This window comes from Trichomycterus rosablanca, chromosome 13 (genome assembly GCF_030014385.1).
Source record: "Trichomycterus rosablanca isolate fTriRos1 chromosome 13, fTriRos1.hap1, whole genome shotgun sequence".
NCBI lineage: Eukaryota > Metazoa > Chordata > Actinopteri > Siluriformes > Trichomycteridae > Trichomycterus > Trichomycterus rosablanca.
Genome location: NC_086000.1, coordinates 4,525,358 through 4,544,409, shown reverse-complemented (window position 1 = coordinate 4,544,409; position 19,052 = coordinate 4,525,358). Strand labels below are relative to the sequence as shown.

Here is a 19,052-nt window from a genome sequence, read left to right as displayed (position 1 = left end):
CTAGCTCGCGGATTGAATACCCGCCCGTCTCCGCAGGGAAATGGCAGCTCCGTTCCCGGAGGCCGCTGGATGTAAAACACTGGGCGGAACAATGGATGGCGGGGCTGTGAGAAAACTGCTAATAAGAACGCAGCCCGGCTATTGACACGTATCGACAGCCGGGGCAATCGGCACAGCCTGGCCGCGCATACTTAAGTTCAGATGTATTCAGTCAGGCTGCAGGGATTAAAGCCTATTAATGACAGCCTGCTGCCAGAAGCCTGGCTCGACACTTTTCAGGCTTATTTTCTTTCCGCGGATGAATTTAGGAGTGGAGCGGGGTGCGTAATGAGCCCGTTTAACTTGAGTGTCAGCTCGCTCCGAAAGAGCAGCGTTAATTATCTATTACGTCGCTAAATTTTGTAAACAGACCCGATTATGATCAGCCACCTCCTTGTTTCTACACTAACTGTCCATTTTATCAGCTCCACTTACCATATAGAAGCACTTTGTAGTTCTACAATTACTGACTGTAGTCCATCTGTTTCTCTGCATGCTTTGTTATCCCCCTTTCATGCTGTTCTTCAATGGTCAGGACCACCACAGAGCAGGTATTATTTAGGGGGTGGATCATTCTCAGCACTGCAGTGACACTGACATGGTGGTGGTGTGTTAGTGTGTGTTGTGCTGGTATGAGTGGATCAGACACAGCAGCGCTGCTGGAGTTTTTAAATACCGTGTCCACTCACTGTCCACTCTATTAGACACTCCTACCTAGTTGGTCCACCTTGTAGATGTGAAGTCAGAGACGATCGCTCATCTATCACTGCTGTTTGAGTCGGTCATCTTCTAGACCTTCATAAGTGGTCACAGGACGCTGCCCACGGGGTGCTGTTGGCTGGATATATTTTTGGTTGGTGGACTATTCTCAGTCCAGCAGTGACGGTGAGGTGTTTAAAAACTCCAGCAGCGCTGCTGTGTCTGATCCACTCATACCAGCACAACACACACTAACACACCACCACCATGTCAGTGTCACTGCAGTGCTGAGAATGATCCACCACCTAAATAATACCTGCTCTCTGGTGGTCCTGTGGGGGTCCTGACCATTAAAGAACAGGGTGAAAGCAGGTAAAGAAACAGATGGACTACAGTCAGTAATTGTAGAACTACAAAGTGCTCCTATATGGTAAGTGGAGCTGATAAAATGGACAGTGACTCGCCCCACTGCTACCAAATTGGCACTGTTAGGTCCCTGAGCGAGGCCCTTACTTCTCAGTTGCTCGCACTGTATATATACAGTATATACAGTGTATCACAAAAGTGAGTACACCCCTCACATTTCTGCAGATATTTAAGTATATCTTTTCATGAAACAACACTGACAAAATGACTTTTTGACACAATGAAAAGTAGTCTGTGTGCAGCTTATATAACAGTGTAAATTTATTCTTTCCTCAAAATAACTCAATATACAGCCATTAATGTCTAAACCACCGGCAACAAAAGTGAGTACACCCCTAAGAGACTACACCCCTAAATGTCCAAATTGAGCACTGCTTATCATTTTCCCTCCAAAATGTCATGTGATTTGTTAGTGTTACTAGGTCTCAGGTGTGCATAGGGAGCAGGTGTGTTCAATTTAGTAGTACAGCTCTCACACTCTCTCATACTGGTCACTGAAAGTTCCAACATGGCACCTCATGGCAAAGAACTCTCTGAGGATCTTAAAAGACGAATTGTTGCGCTACATGAAGATGGCCAAGGCTACAAGAAGATTGCCAACACCCTGAAACTGAGCTGCAGCACAGTGGCCAAGATTATCCAGCGTTTTAAAAGAGCAGGGTCCACTCAGAACAGACCTCGCGTTGGTCGTCCAAAGAAGCTGAGTGCACGTGCTCAGCGTCACATCCAACTGCTGTCTTTGAAAGACAGGCGCAGGAGTGCTGTCAGCATTGCTGCAGAGATTGAAAAGGTGGGGGGTCAGCCTGTCAGTGCTCAGACCATACGCCGCACACTACATCAAATTGGTCTGCATGGCTGTCACCCCAGAAGGAAGCCTCTTCTGAAGTCTCTACACAAGAAAGCCCGCAAACAGTTTGCTGAAGACATGTCAACAAAGGACATGGATTACTGGAACCATGTCCTATGGTCTGATGAGACCAAGATTAATTTGTTTGGTTCAGATGGTCTCAAGCATGTGTGGCGGCAATCAGGTGAGGAGTACAAAGATAAGTGTGTCATGCCTACAGTCAAGCATGGTGGTGGGAATGCAATGGTCTGGGGCTGCATGAGTGCAGCAGGTGTTGGGGAGTTACATTTCATTGAGGGACACATGAACTCCAATATGTACTGTGAAATACTGAAGCAGAGCATGATCCCCTCCCTCCGGAAACTGGGTCGCAGGGCAGTGTTCCAGCATGATAATGACCCCAAACACACCTCTAAGACGACCACTGCTTTATTGAAGAGGCTGAGGGTAAAGGTGATGGACTGGCAAAGCATGTCTCCAGACCTAAACCCAATAGAACATCTTTGGGGCATCCTCAAGCGGAAGGTGGAGGAGCGCGAAGTCTCGAATATCCGCCAGCTCCGTGATGTCGTCATGGAGGAGTGGAAAAGCATTCCAGTGGCAACCTGTGAAGCTCTGGTAAACTCCATGCCCAGGAAAGTTAAGGCAGTTCTGGGAAATAATGGTGGCCACACAAAATATTGACACTTCAGGAACTTTCACTAAGGGGTGTACTCACTTTTGTTGCCGGTGGTTTAGACATTAATGGCTGTATATTGAGTTATTTTGAGGGAAGAATAAATTTACACTGTTATACAAGCTGCACACAGACTACTTTTCATTGTGTCAAAGTGTCATTTTGTCAGTGGTGTCCCATGAAAAGATATACTTAAATATCTGCAGAAATGTGAGGGGTGTACTCACTTTTGTGATACACTGTATATATATATATAAATTATCCCCTGTCTCGATCAGCCAGCAGAGGTCGTTATTGCAGCAGTTACGAGGATTCCTTCATGCTGTCCCGCCCTCCCTCTTTCAGGCTAGCCAATCAGCGCCCCTGTAGACGCAGAGCTGAGATGTCAGTGCTGGTGGGCTGTACGTTTTGTAGCTATTTAATGATACAGATTAGCAACAATATTATTGTTTTAATGTGTTATGCTCCTACTAGGCCCCGCCATTCTAAAACTAACGTTATTCAGTAGTTGTGTTGATATTAGCTGCGACGGTATTGATTTTCGTGCAGGGATTACTGTGGTTGGGATCTGAGGGGTGCTGATAGAGCAGCTTTGGGGGTCTCTGTCTTTACCCCCCCCCCCCCCCCCCCCCCCTTCTCTTCCACACACACACAGCCCCTAAGAGTCACGTTCGACTTTATTTTACCCCCCTGGAATATGGAAATCTGCACTTTGAGAAGAAGACGTACGAGCACAGAGAGCGCGACTGGAACTGAATCAATAAGTCTGCTCCCTCAGCGCTCAACCTAAATCACCGTCAGAGAAAAGCTGGAAAATAAAATTTATTTTTTATTTATTTATTTATTTCTTGTATTTTCAAATGATCTAATTCTACCGTTTTACTTCATGTGGAAATGAAAACGCTTCATTCTTCCTCTTCGCTGTATCTCTGAACCCGCTACAATTACGCACCGCGTGCCGCTGCGTTCGCCGGGCCCCGCCTGCCATTTGATCTACACACGTCTTAATACGAGGAATGTTTGCCCGTCCCGGGGGATTTTAAAACGGCGCTGGTATTCCTCCTCCTGCCTTTGGGGAAGCGTCTTGCTTGCTCTCTCTCTCTCTCTCTCTCTCTCGCTTGCTCTGGCTCTTTTTAGCTTCTGTTTAACACGGTGCGAATGAAACCTGGTGGAAAACGCTGTGTTCTGTCTGTTTTTGAGTCCATGGTCGATGGATGTTTGGGACGATGCCCTGTAAGGCGGAGGTGGGAGTTTTTAAATTCAGAGGAAAAGGAAAATTCGCCCTGGATGCACATCTTAAGTCTTAATGAGTGGAATTTTAAAGAAGTAAATTACTGGCTTTTTATTTGTGATTTGGTCCTGAGGACAGAGAATTTCTAAACAATGTTAATAAAGTTACATAATCCGGTCAATGTAATATTTAATTATTTATTTTATTTATTTATTTATTTATCATAATTTATTTATTTATTTTTCATAATTTATTTATTTATTTATTTTTTATAATTTATTTATTTTATTTATTATTTTTATTATTTTATTTTTTTTATTAATTAATGGTCCTAAGGACAGATAATTTGTAAACAATGTCAGTAAAGTTACGTAATCCGGTCTTTGTAATTTTTATTTATTTATTATTTTATTCATTTATTTTATTTATTGTATTTATTTATATTGTGTTTATTGATTTTTATTTATATATTTTTTATAATTTATTTATTTTAATTTTTTGTATTTTTTATTTTATTAATTAATGGTCCTAAGGACAGATCATTTCTAAATAATGTCAGTAAAGTTACATAATTCGGTCTCTGTAATATTTATGTATTTATTTTATTTATTTTTTATAAGTTTTTTTTTTTTATTTTGTGGTATTTATTTATTTATTTATTTATTTATTTTGTTTATTTTATTTTTATTTTTTTGTAATTTTTTTAATTAATTAATGATCCTGAAGACAGATCATTTCTAAACAATACGATTAAAGTTACATAATTCGGTCCTAATCTGAACAGCCCGTGTCAGGCCCTGCTTCAATCCTGTTTTATTTGTTGTTGAAGTTTCTTCATCCCGCTTGGCGTCCCTCAGTTTACGTAATCCTAGTTCAGTAGTTAAAAGTTTTTCATAATTCCATTCAAATGAGCAGTTCTGTCACATTTTGTCTCTTTCTAGTCCAACCCTCCCTTGTCCCCTCTCTTTTTTTTGGTCAGCTGAGCAAACCTCCACCTCATCCAGTCTTTTCATGCTGCACAAAGGCAAGGTGAAGAGCAACTTTTCAAAAGGGAAGCAAATGAGTACTCTGTGTGTGAGTGTGGGTGCCGGGGCTTTTTGTTTTGCCTGTCATACTTCAAACAAAACAAAGCTTTACTTAAAGTTGAAATGTGTGTGGGGTCGGAGGTCGACGGGCTCGTTTTGCCTGCGGACGTCACAGTGGACAGTTTTTTACATGAGTACAATGTGTATGATGTCAGCACATGCATTAGAGTAATAATCTAGTTAACGGATAGGTTAGGGTTTATTTATTATTTGTTTATTTATTTTTATAATGTATTTAATTTTTTATTGTATTTTTTTTATTTATTTTTATAATTTATTCATAATTTATTTATTTTATTTATTTTTGTAATTTATTAAATGTATTTATTTTATTCATTTATTAAATTATTTATTTTATTCATTTATTTATATATTGTACTTATTTTTTATTTGTTTATTTTATTTATTACTATTTATTTTCATAATTTATTAATTATTTCTAATGTATTTACTTTATTTATTTTTTATAATTTATTTATTGTATTTATTTTTTATTTTTTTATTTTATTTATTTATTTTTTATTTATTTATTTTTTGCCGATCTTGATATAACGGCTCTTCCTTTTCCGTCAGACTAAATCTTCTAAATCTTTGCATGTTTATCAGGTCGAGTATAGGAGTACCGTGGTATTAGAGACCGGTCATAATTGCTAGCGCTGTTTATCATCATTTTGCCTTCAACTCTGTCTCCTTTGTCCCTGATCATACTCCGCGTACACTGAGCTCCGCTGCGTATTGAGCCAGGAGCATAAAAGCAGGCCGGAGACGGTTGGGGAGGCCAATCGTGTGGCGGGGCAGACACAATAGTTAGCCATCCATCGCCCAGCACGGCCCCTGAATCTTCTTATCGGCGGGGAATTGCGCGGAGCAATATCTCCCCCGCCGAGGCTGGAAATGCCGGCACGCGTCCACACGGACACGCAAATCACACGCGGCCCAATCATCCTAAAACAAAGGGGGGTCTTTGATGTTTTCTCACGGATCCCAGCATGCTTATGATGAGCGTACGGGCCACTCTTAGGCCCACAGACGCTAACACAACGAGGCCGACGTTTGCCCGTGTCACCACAGAGCTCCGGCTTAATGAAATTCTTTCCTTGACTTGTGTAGCCGAGGACGGCGCGCGGCTTCATTTACAACGTCTCGCGTCAACAAAGTGAGCGGCTTTATCTGGCCGCTTGACAGCCGATAAGCGGCGCGGGACACGCACTGCCTCTTTAAATCCCCCTCTCGCTCCATATATCTAGCTCACCATTCTGTCTCGTTATACTACCTCCCGTTCTCTCTCTCTCTTACTCTCGTTCTACTCCCCCCCTTCCTCCTGCTTTATCCTGACTGGCCCGGGCTGATCCCGTCTCCTCCCTCCCCCCTCCTCTGTCCGTCCCTGCGCTCACACAATTGGCTGCCCGGGCACCAATCTGGCTCCGGCGAGGACCCGGAGGGACTGCATATGCAAAGGCTCGCTTCATATTCATGAGCAGCAAGCGTGGCTTTAAGTCCTTGATTAGAAGAGCGCAAGAGCTTTCGGTCCCAACTGGCTGTGCCTATAGGCTTGTCACCGGCACAACGCGGGCTGGTGAACGCGCCGAGTCTCGAGTCTAGAGTAGAGAACGAGCGACGGGACGGCGAGAGAAAGAGAGAGACGGGAGGAGAGAGAGACAGGAGGGGAGAAAAGAACTTTGATTTATAGAAGAGCTCGCTCAAACGATGGTCACTGGGCGCAAATGGATTCAGTAGAACTTTCCATCCCTGAGTGTTTCTCGTTACACTCTGACCAAGAGTAGGTAAATTTTACGTCTTCTTTCATTCCTGTGTGTGTGTGTGTGTGTGTGTGTGTGTGTATCCGTGTCTGTGCTCGTGCTGGTCGTGTGTACCTGTGCTTGTGTTGTCAAGTATATGAAGCATGTGTTCCTGCACTTAGTGGTACGTCTGTTGGGAAGATGCCTTGCCAGGCAAGGTCGTCGTCTCTCAGGTAGCGCGACTGCATGGGTAAAAGTTCCGATCTGATTCGTCCCATCTGCCTGGTAGAACGAGACTAATTCTAGACTTGTGGACGCTGACCTTGGGAAGAACAGCATGCTAGTCCAGACTGCGGGACAAACCCGAGCAAGGTCTCGCTCGTCCGGTGTCGGGTGCCTCAAAGAGCCAGGGAGTCACTTGCCTCGTGCTGACCTTAAACTTTGCATTGTAAAGGAATCATTTGAGGAATCGTTCATATGGTGGCTTTAGACTTTACTGTAAATACTGATGGTTTATTTCCGTCTGCATTGATTCCGGACTGAAAGGGACGTGAACTGAAGAGTTCTTTGAATGATCGAAGACACTTCTTCTTGATTTCGGGGTAAAGAATCAGTTCTGAATATATTCCTCTAATAGTTCGTCTATAATATGTAGACATAATATATAGGCATCAATCCAGGTGTCTAAACCGTTTTAAATTAAACTCTAGATTTGTAAATGTGCTCCATTTTCTTATTTATTTTTTTTGGAAGTCAGGTGGATGTTAAAGTCCTGATCAGATATCATAAGTAAACGTAGCGCGAATACACGCGAATGGCAACCCGTCCAAACATTACTTCAGGTTCACCTTGCACCCTGCACGCTGGAAATCCTTCATTCCTCAAGTGCAGTAAGTGTCCAGACTGAAGGAATGAAATGCACAATTAAAGAATTAAAAAAGCAAAATAATTAAATAAATAAATAATAATATAAATATGTTATTAAAGCTGTACTTTATATAGTAAAAAAAATAGTCCGTTTTCGTCTTTAGGATAGATCCTTATCTATGAAGTGTTTAGTCTGTGGAATAATAAACAGCGTTAGCAAAAGTAATTATTATTATTATTATTATAAGTGCAGGTAATATGGTTAGAATAAATTACACTTATTATAAATTCTATATATCTTTAAATTGGTTGTAAACAACAGTGTGTGTCGGAAGAATAAAAAAAAAATACATATGTTTTTTATACATAACAATTAAAGAATCCTATTAATATGCATATCCTATTCATCTTTACAGGTTTACCTTATATGGTTACAAAGAAAAAAATACATTTTATCCATATATTTTGTAATTAGTAAACTGGCTTTTATGTACAAAAAAATCCAGTCAGTAAGAAATTAACTTTATTTAAATCAATTAAATGTAGTTATTTTTTACTGTGAAGGAATTTAAGAATCGTGCAAGCAAAACCAAGAAGTAATAACGGTTTACCTTGTATGGTTATACATAAGGTTATTTATTTATTTATATTTAATTCTTTTCTTTTCTCTTCTTTAAATTAAGTCTTATACACAAAAGTGTCCAGTCTGACAGAATAGAACCTAGAAAATTGGAAAAAAAAAAAAACATTATTTTTATTTTAAACAAAAAATAATGAAAGCAAAACCAATAATAATGTAGGTTAACGTTATATGGTTATATATATAAGGTTATTTATCAATGTATATATATATATATTCTTCTCTGTTGGCTCATGTACTCTAAGTGTCTAGTCTCACAAGATAGAATGTAGAAAATTAAAAATATATATATATATTTTATTTTTACCTTATATGATTATATATATAAATATATATATATATATATATATATATATATGAATGTATATTTAATTCTTTTCTCTTCTATAAGTTGAGTCTAAGATGAAGTATCCAGTCTGAAAGAATAGAATCTAGAAAATTATATATATATATATTAAATAAAGAATCATGCAAGCAAAAGCAAGAAGTAATGACGGTTAACCTTATATGGTTTTATATATATATTATATATATTTACAGGTATATATATATTATTCATTCATTTCATTATTTTCTCTTCTCTAAATTAAGTCTTGTACACAAAGTGTTCAGGCTGAAAGAATAGAAAAATACAAATAAATAAACAAATAAATAAAGAATTATATATTTTTTAAAAATAGATTTGCCTTTAAATTAAAATAAAATTAAATATATTGATTTAATACAAAGAAATATATAAATATGTAAAAGTGGCTGAAATAAACCAAGTGTCAGGTTTAAAATATATATATATATATATATATAAATATAAATATACATACACTGGGGAAAGAGGGGAGCAAAAAAATCTGTACACACTTTAATAGACGTTATCTATTATCTATAGTTGAATTGAATTACAGTAGCAATGTGTAGTAAGATGTTTAAAGGTGACTTATATTCATCCCTCATATTCATGTCTATAGAAATGTATTATTACAACTTTTTGTATATAGATAGATAGATAGATAGATAGATAGATAGATAGATAGATAGATAGATAGATAGATAGATAGATAGATAGATAGATAGAAATCCATGCATACAGACTACCTGTTTGAAAGAGTGAATTTTACTTGTACATTTACATTTACAGGAGCGACCTTATGTTACATGCTCACATGTAAAATTGAAACAAATCTATGGTCCTTTAAAGACGGTATATGTGTGTGTGTGTGTGTGTGTGTGTAAGTGTGTGTGTGTGGAGGGGTGAATATGGACACTACAGACACCCCACAAAAAAAAAAAAAAAAAAAACCATGATAAAAAGTTTGTATCAGAGTTTGTATTGTTCAGTCGACTGAATTGAATCGGAGTCAAAATGCGCGGATATTTATGAACGAATCATAATGAATCGTGTAATTAAATGTAATATATATATACATATATATATTGCTTTTCCTTAGCCTACCACACCCCACCCTTCCTAATTTGCTGCTTTCCTCACTGTTTGATCTCCCCCTTCCATTCAAATGAACTGGCCATATTCTAATCATTACAATAACAGTGGCAATAACAACAAGTGGCGGTTTAGCTATTATCATAATTACACCCACTTACTGGCCCGCGCGGACGTCCCATTTGCATGCTCCTTTTAATCTTTCCCTGCATGTTGCCACACTGGATTTGCAAGCGTTTAGGGTTTCAGGGACACCTTTTTTGTCCAAAATGTGTATACACACGTGTATACGATGCACCACATCCTTTAGGGTTCTCCATAGGTACAAGTCCTGGGGTGTTAAATCAGGAGAACGTGATAAGTGTGTGTCATGTGTGTATATACACCGATCAGCCATAACATCATGACCACCTCCTTGTTTCTACACACACTGTCCATTTTATCAGCTTCATTTACCATAAATAATACCTGCTCTGTGGTGGTCCTGTGGGGGTCCTGACCACTGAATTGAAGAACAGGGTGAAAGCAGGTTAAAACAGTATGTAGAGAAACAGATGGACTACAGTCAGTAATTGTAGAACTACAAAGTGCTTCTATATGGTAAGTGGAGCTGATAAAATGGACAGTGAGGTGGTTTTAATGTTATGGCTGATTGGTGTGTGTTTATATATATATATATACTCTTCTATTTTATATAGGTGTATTAATATATATTGTTCTATATTATTATTATCAGTTTTATAATATACAGTCTAGTTTTGTGCTCCTAGTCACGCACTTTCCCTAAATTGACTTAAAATACGCCACCCTGGATGCGAATCCCATTAAATAAAATGCCAAATTAATTGTATTACCTTTATAATAACCTGCAATTAATAACCCCGTCAAGTACTTTATCAGACAGCGGTGACGGTTCGATTTTTAGGGTATTTGTACCTTTTTCTGGCTTTATTTCGGTGGGATGGTGAGTGTAGGGGGGGGGGTGGGAGAGACGGGGACAGGCGGGCAGGGATCAGCCGGGAATGAAGGGCGATTGGGGGAATTAAAATCCTTTTAATCTGCTTATAAAATCATTCACTTAATTCGTCTGTCAATATGATGCTCTCGCTCTCTGTCTATACATTGCACTGGGCTGTGTCTCATTCTGCCATTGAAATCAAGGGTCCTTGCTGTCCCACTTCCACCCACCCCGGCTCGGCCGCTCACTTCCCCCGGACCAAAAGCGTCCCAGGCATTCGAGGGTAATTAGCCGGACGTAAAAACAAAAAGAGAGACAGAGAGAGTGAGACACCATCACCTCCTCCTCTCCTCAGCGTCCGGTCTGTCTTCCGGGACAGAAAAGGGAACGTCGAGGTCGTAAAAGTGAAAGTGGCACGGTTGGTCGTTTTTTGCCCCTTTTGTTCACGAGGTGGCCTTTAGCTTTTGATGTGCAGAAAAATCCCCCTCCAAAAAAATAAATCACATGATGCAGGTGTCAATTTGTATGATTTATGTCTCATCCATCACTTAAAATAAAAAAAGAAACAAAGAATTAAAGAAAAATAGGATTTTGTTGGGGGGGGTGTTTTCGGGTTGTTTAGGTTCTCGCCAGCTGAGACTGAGACTAGAACCAATTTCCACACGATAATTACCAATTACCAACGCTGCGCAACCTTCAGCTAGTCGTGTATGTTAAAGCGTCTGCTGCTTTTTTTCCTTCACCCCTCCCGATTCGATTGCTGCGCTCCCTGTGGATCTCCCCCCGTTCCTCTTGTCTTTCATCCGCTCGTTCTTCCACTCGTGCGCTTTTTTCCTCGTGCTCTTGAGGAGCGTGGAGTAGGTGCGTCCAGGCTCAGAGCGCGGGCCGATTGAGTTACAGCGGGTCAATACAGACCGGGACGAGGGGGTGGGGGTCAGATAAGGGTGTAAAAATAGGGCCAGAGGTAGGCACTGAACTTCACTGTGTTAATTATTATGAACTGCTTTACTTTTCTTTATTTATTCATATTATTTGTATTTTTTTTATTTTATTCATTTAGTTTTATTTATTAATATTATTTATTTTTCAGATGTATTTTTATTAATTTGTTTAATTTATTTTTTCATTTATTTTTGTTTATTCATATTCTTTTTTGTGTTTTATTTATTTTTTATGTATTTATTTTATTCATCTTTATTCATTTTTTTATTTATTCATATTATTTTTCAAATGTATTATTTTTATTTAGTCATTATTATTTATTTGTTCATATTTTTGTTTATTTATTTTTAAATGTCTATTTATTTTTATTCATATTTTTTAATTTTTTTATTAGTTTTTATTCATTTGATTATATTTATTCATTTTATTTTTAATTTATTTTTTTAAATTACTTTTTATTTATTTTTAATTTCTTCATATTTTTATTTTATTTATTTATATATTTTTTAAATGTATCTATATTTTATTATTGATTTATTTTTATTAATATTAATTTATTTGTAATTATTTATTTTTATTTATTCATATTAATTTTTATTTTTTATTTATTTGTTAATATTTTTTTGTTTTGTAATTTATTTTTTAAATGTTTTTTTATGTATTTATATTTTTATATATTATTTTAACAGACCAGGACATAAGTAAGGGGGGGTGCAAGGGGGGGGGGGGGGGGGGGGGGTCAGGTAAGGGCCAGAGGTAGACACTGGACTTCACTGTGCTGCTTATTATTTTCTGCTTTACTTCTGCGTACATGTCGGTACAGAATTTAGGCACATAATGCGGATCCTCGGTTGATTTTGATACCCCTATTTTAACCCCCTACCCCCCCCCCCCCCCTTTTACACACCCCTTTTCCTTTTTTCCTTCACTGATCTTGTATTAAATGATGAAATTGTCACTGTCCTGTAGCTCGGAGTGGGAAATGAATGGCCGTGCAGCTCGGCGGCTGACAGTGAAATATTTCGACACCCTGTCCTATCATACTTCATTTGTGTGTGTGTGTGTGTGTGTGTGTGTATGTGTGTGTGTGTGTGTGTGAACGAGAGCTCTCGACACTTCCCCCCTTTTTGTCATGACCGGTTCTCTTTTTTTCCTGCACGTACAGCAGGGTCCGACACTCCTCATACAGGTCCTGTCCGCTCCCGTCCCTCCAATATCAGGACGGATTCTGGTGGTTCCAGTTTGTTCTGTTCTTTACTTTTCTGGACGGTGCGATGGGCTGTGTCTCATTCTGCTCTTGAAATTGAGGGTCCATTGAGCGAGGGTCGAACGAAACCCACTAGTCACGTCCGTTGCTTCTTATTAGCTGTGACGTGAAGTCCTTGGTTTCTCTCTAAGCTAAATACTTTATTTATAATTTACTTCACTGTAAGTTTAAATTTGTTATCCAAATCGAAACGTCAAACCCTGAACAGTTGATCTTTGGCTTTACGTACAGCAGCAGCGTTCGAATACCCGTGTTTGTATTTGCATTACAAAATCCAAACCCTGAAATTTACTTTTATTTGTTGTATTTTTCTATATTATGTTTTTTTATTTTTTTATTTTTTTATCTATTTATTTTCATTAATATTTTTTTATTTTTTCATGTATTTTTATTTATTTATTTTTTATTTACGTCCGTGTTCGTTCGTACTGGATTCTGTGTGTTTGTAGTGTGCATACTTTTAAACAGGAAAGTACACACAGGATGCATAAGGTACCCGTGCCGTCGAACTGGATCTAGTACCCGCGTAGTCCGACTGACGTACCCCTGAAGTGTTTGTGCAGTTCTCTTTAGGTTCTGTGCTCCTGGCATAGCCCACACCAGCCGGGCACCATCTTTGTCTTGACACAGGACAGGAGTACCAGTTACAGTACCAAAACTGTCACTCATAATGCGGAACCATGGGTCTCGTTGTTGTAGCTCCTTCCCAGTTTCTCTGTCCCAGTCAGTGCCGGGGGTGAAACTCCACTTCTTTTTATCGTACAGCAAGACGGACCCAGCTCTCGCCCTGTGACGCCTGCCTCTAGATTATAATCTGGGACTAGACGGGTTTTATTAGCAGGACGTTGCGCTCGAGTGGGCTAATTATCCTCTTTATAGGGAGGGATTAGGTTGGAACAGGCACGTCTTGCATACACTGTTCTGTACTATATTTTTTATTGTTTGTACTATTTTTCCCTTAATTTTTAAGTTTATTTTTATTTATTTTTAATTTCTATCATTTTTTAAATTTATTTATCATTTTTTATTTATTTTTTATTTATTTTTTCATATCATTTATGTATTTTAATTTATTTTTTATTAATTTATTCATAATATATTTTAAATTTTTTTAAATGTATTTTTATTTTAAATTTATTCATATTATTTTTTATTTTATTTTTCTTTTTTTAATGTATTTTTATTTATTTATTCATAATATATTTTTAATTTTTAAATTGTATTTTATTTTGTATTTTTTATTTATTCATATTATTTTTTATTTTATTTTTCATTTATTTTTTATTTTATTTATTTATTTTTATATTTTTTTATATTATTTTTCAGATTATAATATGAGATTAGACGGGTTTTATTAGCAGGACGTGGCACTCAGGTGGACTAATTGTCCTCTTTATAGGAATGGATTAGGTTGGAACGGGCGCGTCTTGTGTTCAGCGTTGTCGTACAGTGTATGCTGGAATGCTCAAACACTGTGTGTGTGTGTGTGGGGCGCTGTGTGCGTGTGCAGACTCGGCCCGCAGGAGGTAATTAGCGGCCTAAAAAAACTAAAGGTAGAGAGACAGTGAGAATGCATGGGAGAGAGAGAGAAAGGAAAGAATGGAAGCCTGGCGTGGGCCGGGCGTCGGAGAGAGAATGCTACCTGTCCTATCAATCAAAGCTCCGCCATTCACAGATGGACCGGCGACACATGAACGAGTCAGTGAGCATCAGCTCACACACACACACACACACACACGGCGTAAATCAGCTCATTGTCCTGTGTGGTAATCCTGGCTCGAGTGAGGGGTGCGTGTGTGTGTGTGCACTTCTGAAGGGAGAGTGAAACGGGTTCTGGTAGCCCTAAGGTTCAGCTTTTCCCTTTATTTTTTAATCCACACTTGCTTAGAATTGTACTCATGTCCTAAGAAATATGACTGATTAATAATGTACTAATTAATAATCCAGTTTGTACCATATTTTTATTGTTTGTACCATTTTTTTCCTCATTTTTTAATTTATTTTATTTATTCATATCATTTATTTATTTTACTTATTTTTATTTATTCATATTATTATTTTTATTTTTCTTATTTTTTAATTATTTATTCATAATATTTTATTTGTTATTAATTTTTTTAATGTATTTTTATTTATTTTGTATTTATTTATTCATATTGTTTATTTACTTGTTATTTATTTTTTAAATATATTTTTATTTATTTTTTATTTATTTTGATATTATTTTATTATTTTATTTATATTTATTTTATATGTACTTTACAAAATCATTCTCTATCTAATCTACATCTAGTCATATCCAGTTCCCCTGTTGCATCTTTTGTATTGCTGCAGACCCTGTACCTAGCGTATGCCCCCCTCCGACAAGTGTGCAGTTGCCAGCCGCTTCTTTTCACCTGCACGAGACGGTTTCACGCAATGCTCTCCGTTATTCACCGCCTCTGTGCAGGCGCCATCGATCGTCATCTCCCACTTGGCAAACGCTAGCCATTCGGGTCTGTGTAGGTGCCCGGTCAGCTGATAGAATTGCTAAGATTCAAACCCTCGACCCCTGGATTTTATTTGGCCTTGCTTAAGTCCTTATAGGCTTGGCTGTTCTGCCACCCTGATTTCAGATACAGGCAATAACGTCCGTCTAGACGCCCGACTGTTGGATAGAACCCTGGATCTCAGTCGTAATAGGTCATCATGATTTACTGCTGCGCCACTTGAGAGATTTTGTATTATGCACTATGTGGCCAAAAGTATGTGGACACGTAACCATGAGCTGGTTGGACGTGTCGGTTGTGTGTATGTGGTGTGTTTGTGTGCATGTTTGTTGTCCTTGCTTCTTTATGCTTTATTTTTTTTTATTTTTGGTACGTCAGGCGCTCCTTTTCACGCCCTTATTTCCTTCTTGAATGATTTACCTCACCAGCTCGGGTGAAAAGTATTGGCTTTTGATGTCTTTTTTTTCAGGACACAGTGTGTTCCTGTCTAATATTGAGAACCACTGTGCCAGAGGACTTCTGAGATACTCTGCCTTATTTGCCATCTGAGCCAGGCGTCGTTAATCAGCGTGATCCTTTATACGTCTAAAAATCTGAGATCATTGGGTGTTGAAATATAAACATCTGGCCAGAGGAAAGAGCAAGAGGAAAAAGCTCCTCTTCAGTCGGCGCTCGTGCCTTATTGTTCGCTTCCTTTTGATTGACAGCGCCCCGCGTCGGTTCGCTTTGCATGTGGCTTCGCCCCGGGCCGAGTTCATTTGCCTGCTTTTGCCTAAACATTTCACTGGACGCACACAAAGCCAGAATCCGTCACCGTCCCATTTGCCTAAGTCTGACACAGATCGACTCCTGACTTTGATCAGCTTCTGGCAGCCCGTAAAAGCTGGCGGGTTCCTCGGCCTGACGTACACTTTCCCCAGTAGCAGTCCGGCTGAGCAGTGAACCACGCCGGCACTAAAAACGTCACAGGTTTTCAATTAACGCCGGGCGCTAACAAAAGCTCCCCACGTTCTCCATTCCTGGCTATCAACTCGACGGGGGAAAAGTGGTCGTTAAAGCCAATTCGTTAAAGAATGGTGGTTCGGGGTTACGTCATTGTCTGTCGATATTCTTTAATGCCGAATTCCTCGCTGTATCTCTCTGCCCCCCGGCCTCTCTTTTTCATTCCTTCTCTTGCTTCTTCCTTTTTGTTTTGTAGAATGAATATATCAAAGACCCAGGTTAATAGCGAAGATAAGTACGGCAAATGCGGTGCATGGAGAATGCAACAGCATTACAACGCCGAGGCCAGTCACATGCGCGACGCGCACGCGCTCTATAACCAAAGGTAAGAGATGGAAAAAAAATCTAATCATCAAAAGCCAAAAGCTGTTGTTTTTTGGTTTGGTTTGCTTTGCTTATTTTGCTTTGCTTGCTGCATGGCTTATTTATTTATTTATTTTGTATATTTATTATTTATTTTTTATTTTTTATATTTTTGTTTATTATTTATTTTATTTTTATAATTGTATTATTCATTGTACTGTATTATTCATTTATTTATTCATTTATTAATTTTTTTGTTATTTTGTTTTCTTTATTTTATTATTTATTCATTCGTTTTTCATATTCTATTATTTTTTATTATTATAAATTTTATTATTTATTCTTTTTTTTTATTATTATTATTTTTTTTTAAATTATTTATTTTATATATTTTGGGGTTTTCAAATTCATGGCCAGAGTGTGAATTATACAGTAATGATTTGGGAGGCGAAGGAGAGTAACTTTACATATTAGCTAACTACTGCCACACCTGTGCTGTTTTTACCTCTTTATTGTGTAGGGAGGGGCTCCTAAGTATTAACTACAAAGGTCCAACCCCTCTTAATCCCACTCGTAATTCGAACCATGATGGGGGGTGTTCTTCGGTGCCAGTTAACACGTTGTCCGGCATCTTTATTCGTCAAAAGTATGTGGACAGTTGTGTTTGTTTGGACGTCCAACCAGGTCATAAGTTTGCAGAGACTTGCATTTGCTTGGACGCCCAACCAGGTCGGGCGTCTTAATTTGTAATTAGTGGTGATGACAGACCTTAGCGGGTGGCATAAAGCTTGCTCGACCGTCGACGCTGTCATGTTCTGGCGTGTTCCGTCTGATCACCTGGTCAAATCTCACCCTATTTCCCAGCAAGTTTTCAGCAAGTGGGGTCAAACTAGCCCTATTTACATTCACATTTATTCAAAGTGACTTACAGCACTGTGACAGTATACAGCCTGAGTAATTGAGGGTTAAGGGTTTTGCTCAAGAGCCCAACAGCAGCAACCTGGCAGTGGTGGAGTTTGAACCAGAGACCTTTTGATTACTAGCCCAGTACCTTAACCACCAACTATTTACAGTGTATTCATATAGGTACAGAGGATCCGGGAGCAACCGTCAGTCATAATTATAAGCCGTGGCATTCTAGAAGTTTCTACACCATGACGGTGCAAACTCAAATCTGCCGTATTATTGCTGTGTGTGTGTTTTCTAACCCGGAATGTTCTCGGAGTGAGACGGGCGTATCATTATCAGTGAGATTCCGTTACATCAGGGAACGGTCGCAGACCCGATCGAAATGCCCAGCCTATCATACGGGTGTGTGTAAACCTTCGACTTTGAGTTTGAATGTAGTATTGGTTTTCGTGGGTTCTTAGATTGTGTGTGTGTGTGTGTGTGTGTGTGAGAGAGAGAGAGAGACAAAGAGAAAGAGAGAGTTGCCATCTGTCTCACCTGCTACATGTAGGTGCCCATCTGCTTTGGACCAGGGTAGAGAGATGAACAGACATTCAGACGAATGGACGTACAGACCCGAGCGAGAAAGAGAGAGAGAGAGAGGCAGGCCACATCACCCTTTTCACACCTCACCACACACACACACACACACACACACACTGCTGGTTCAGGTCGGAGACAAAGCTCGACATGCAAATCTAAACAAATGACCGGTTAGACTGACACATAGACTGACACATACAACGTGACTGACAGGCAGGTAGGTCGGGTGGGCAGGTACGCAGGTACAGATGGCTGACTGACCAAGCGCCACGTATCGTCTGGCATCTCTGCTAATAATTGAACAAACAAGTAAATAAATAAAAAACAAACACGGGTTGCGACAGTAAAAGACCGGGTCGTGTCCTAATTCGACATTACTTGTTATAGGTTGCTTGGTTTGACACACAGCCGTTATGTACAGGAATCGTGTGTGTGAGGATTTGTACCCCTTCACACAAAACAAGCATTTGTGACATCAGGTACTGATGTTGAATTTGAACACTGATCTTACAGTTGACGCTCTAATTCATCCCAAAGGTGTTTAACAAGGTTGAGGTCAGACAGACAGATGATGATGGATCAGTAAACAGACAAGTAATAGAAAGATTCATAGATAGAATATGATAGCTGGACGGACAGACAGACAGCAGGCTGACTGTATTTAATTAGATTTAAGATGGATTGATAGACAGGTAGATCAGATCGATGGCTGGATATTATTATATTATATTATATTAGATTAGGATGGATGTGTAGATTGGGCATACAGATTATGAGTAGACAGACAGGTGTTACATATGTTAAATAGATTGGCTAATCATGGTTAGATAGATTACATTACATTACATTACATTAGGGATGGATGGAATTGTGGTTATGGGTGAATGGATAAATTGATAGATGAATGGGTATA

At 38.8% G+C, this 19,052-nt stretch overlaps 1 protein-coding gene across 2 annotated transcripts in view; it reads left to right on the top strand.

Annotated features, from left to right (window-relative positions):
• The window catches only part of esrrga (estrogen-related receptor gamma a), a 129,167-nt gene that overhangs the window by 46,198 nt on the left and 63,917 nt on the right, over window positions 1-19,052 (top strand). For both annotated transcript variants that reach the window (XM_063006930.1, XM_063006929.1), the window contains one exon: window positions 16,542-16,670. In XM_063006930.1, coding sequence (XP_062863000.1) covers window positions 16,543-16,670 — 128 coding nt within the window. In that variant the 5' untranslated portion in view covers window position 16,542. Of the gene's footprint in view, window positions 1-16,541; window positions 16,671-19,052 lie in introns of those variants that run through there.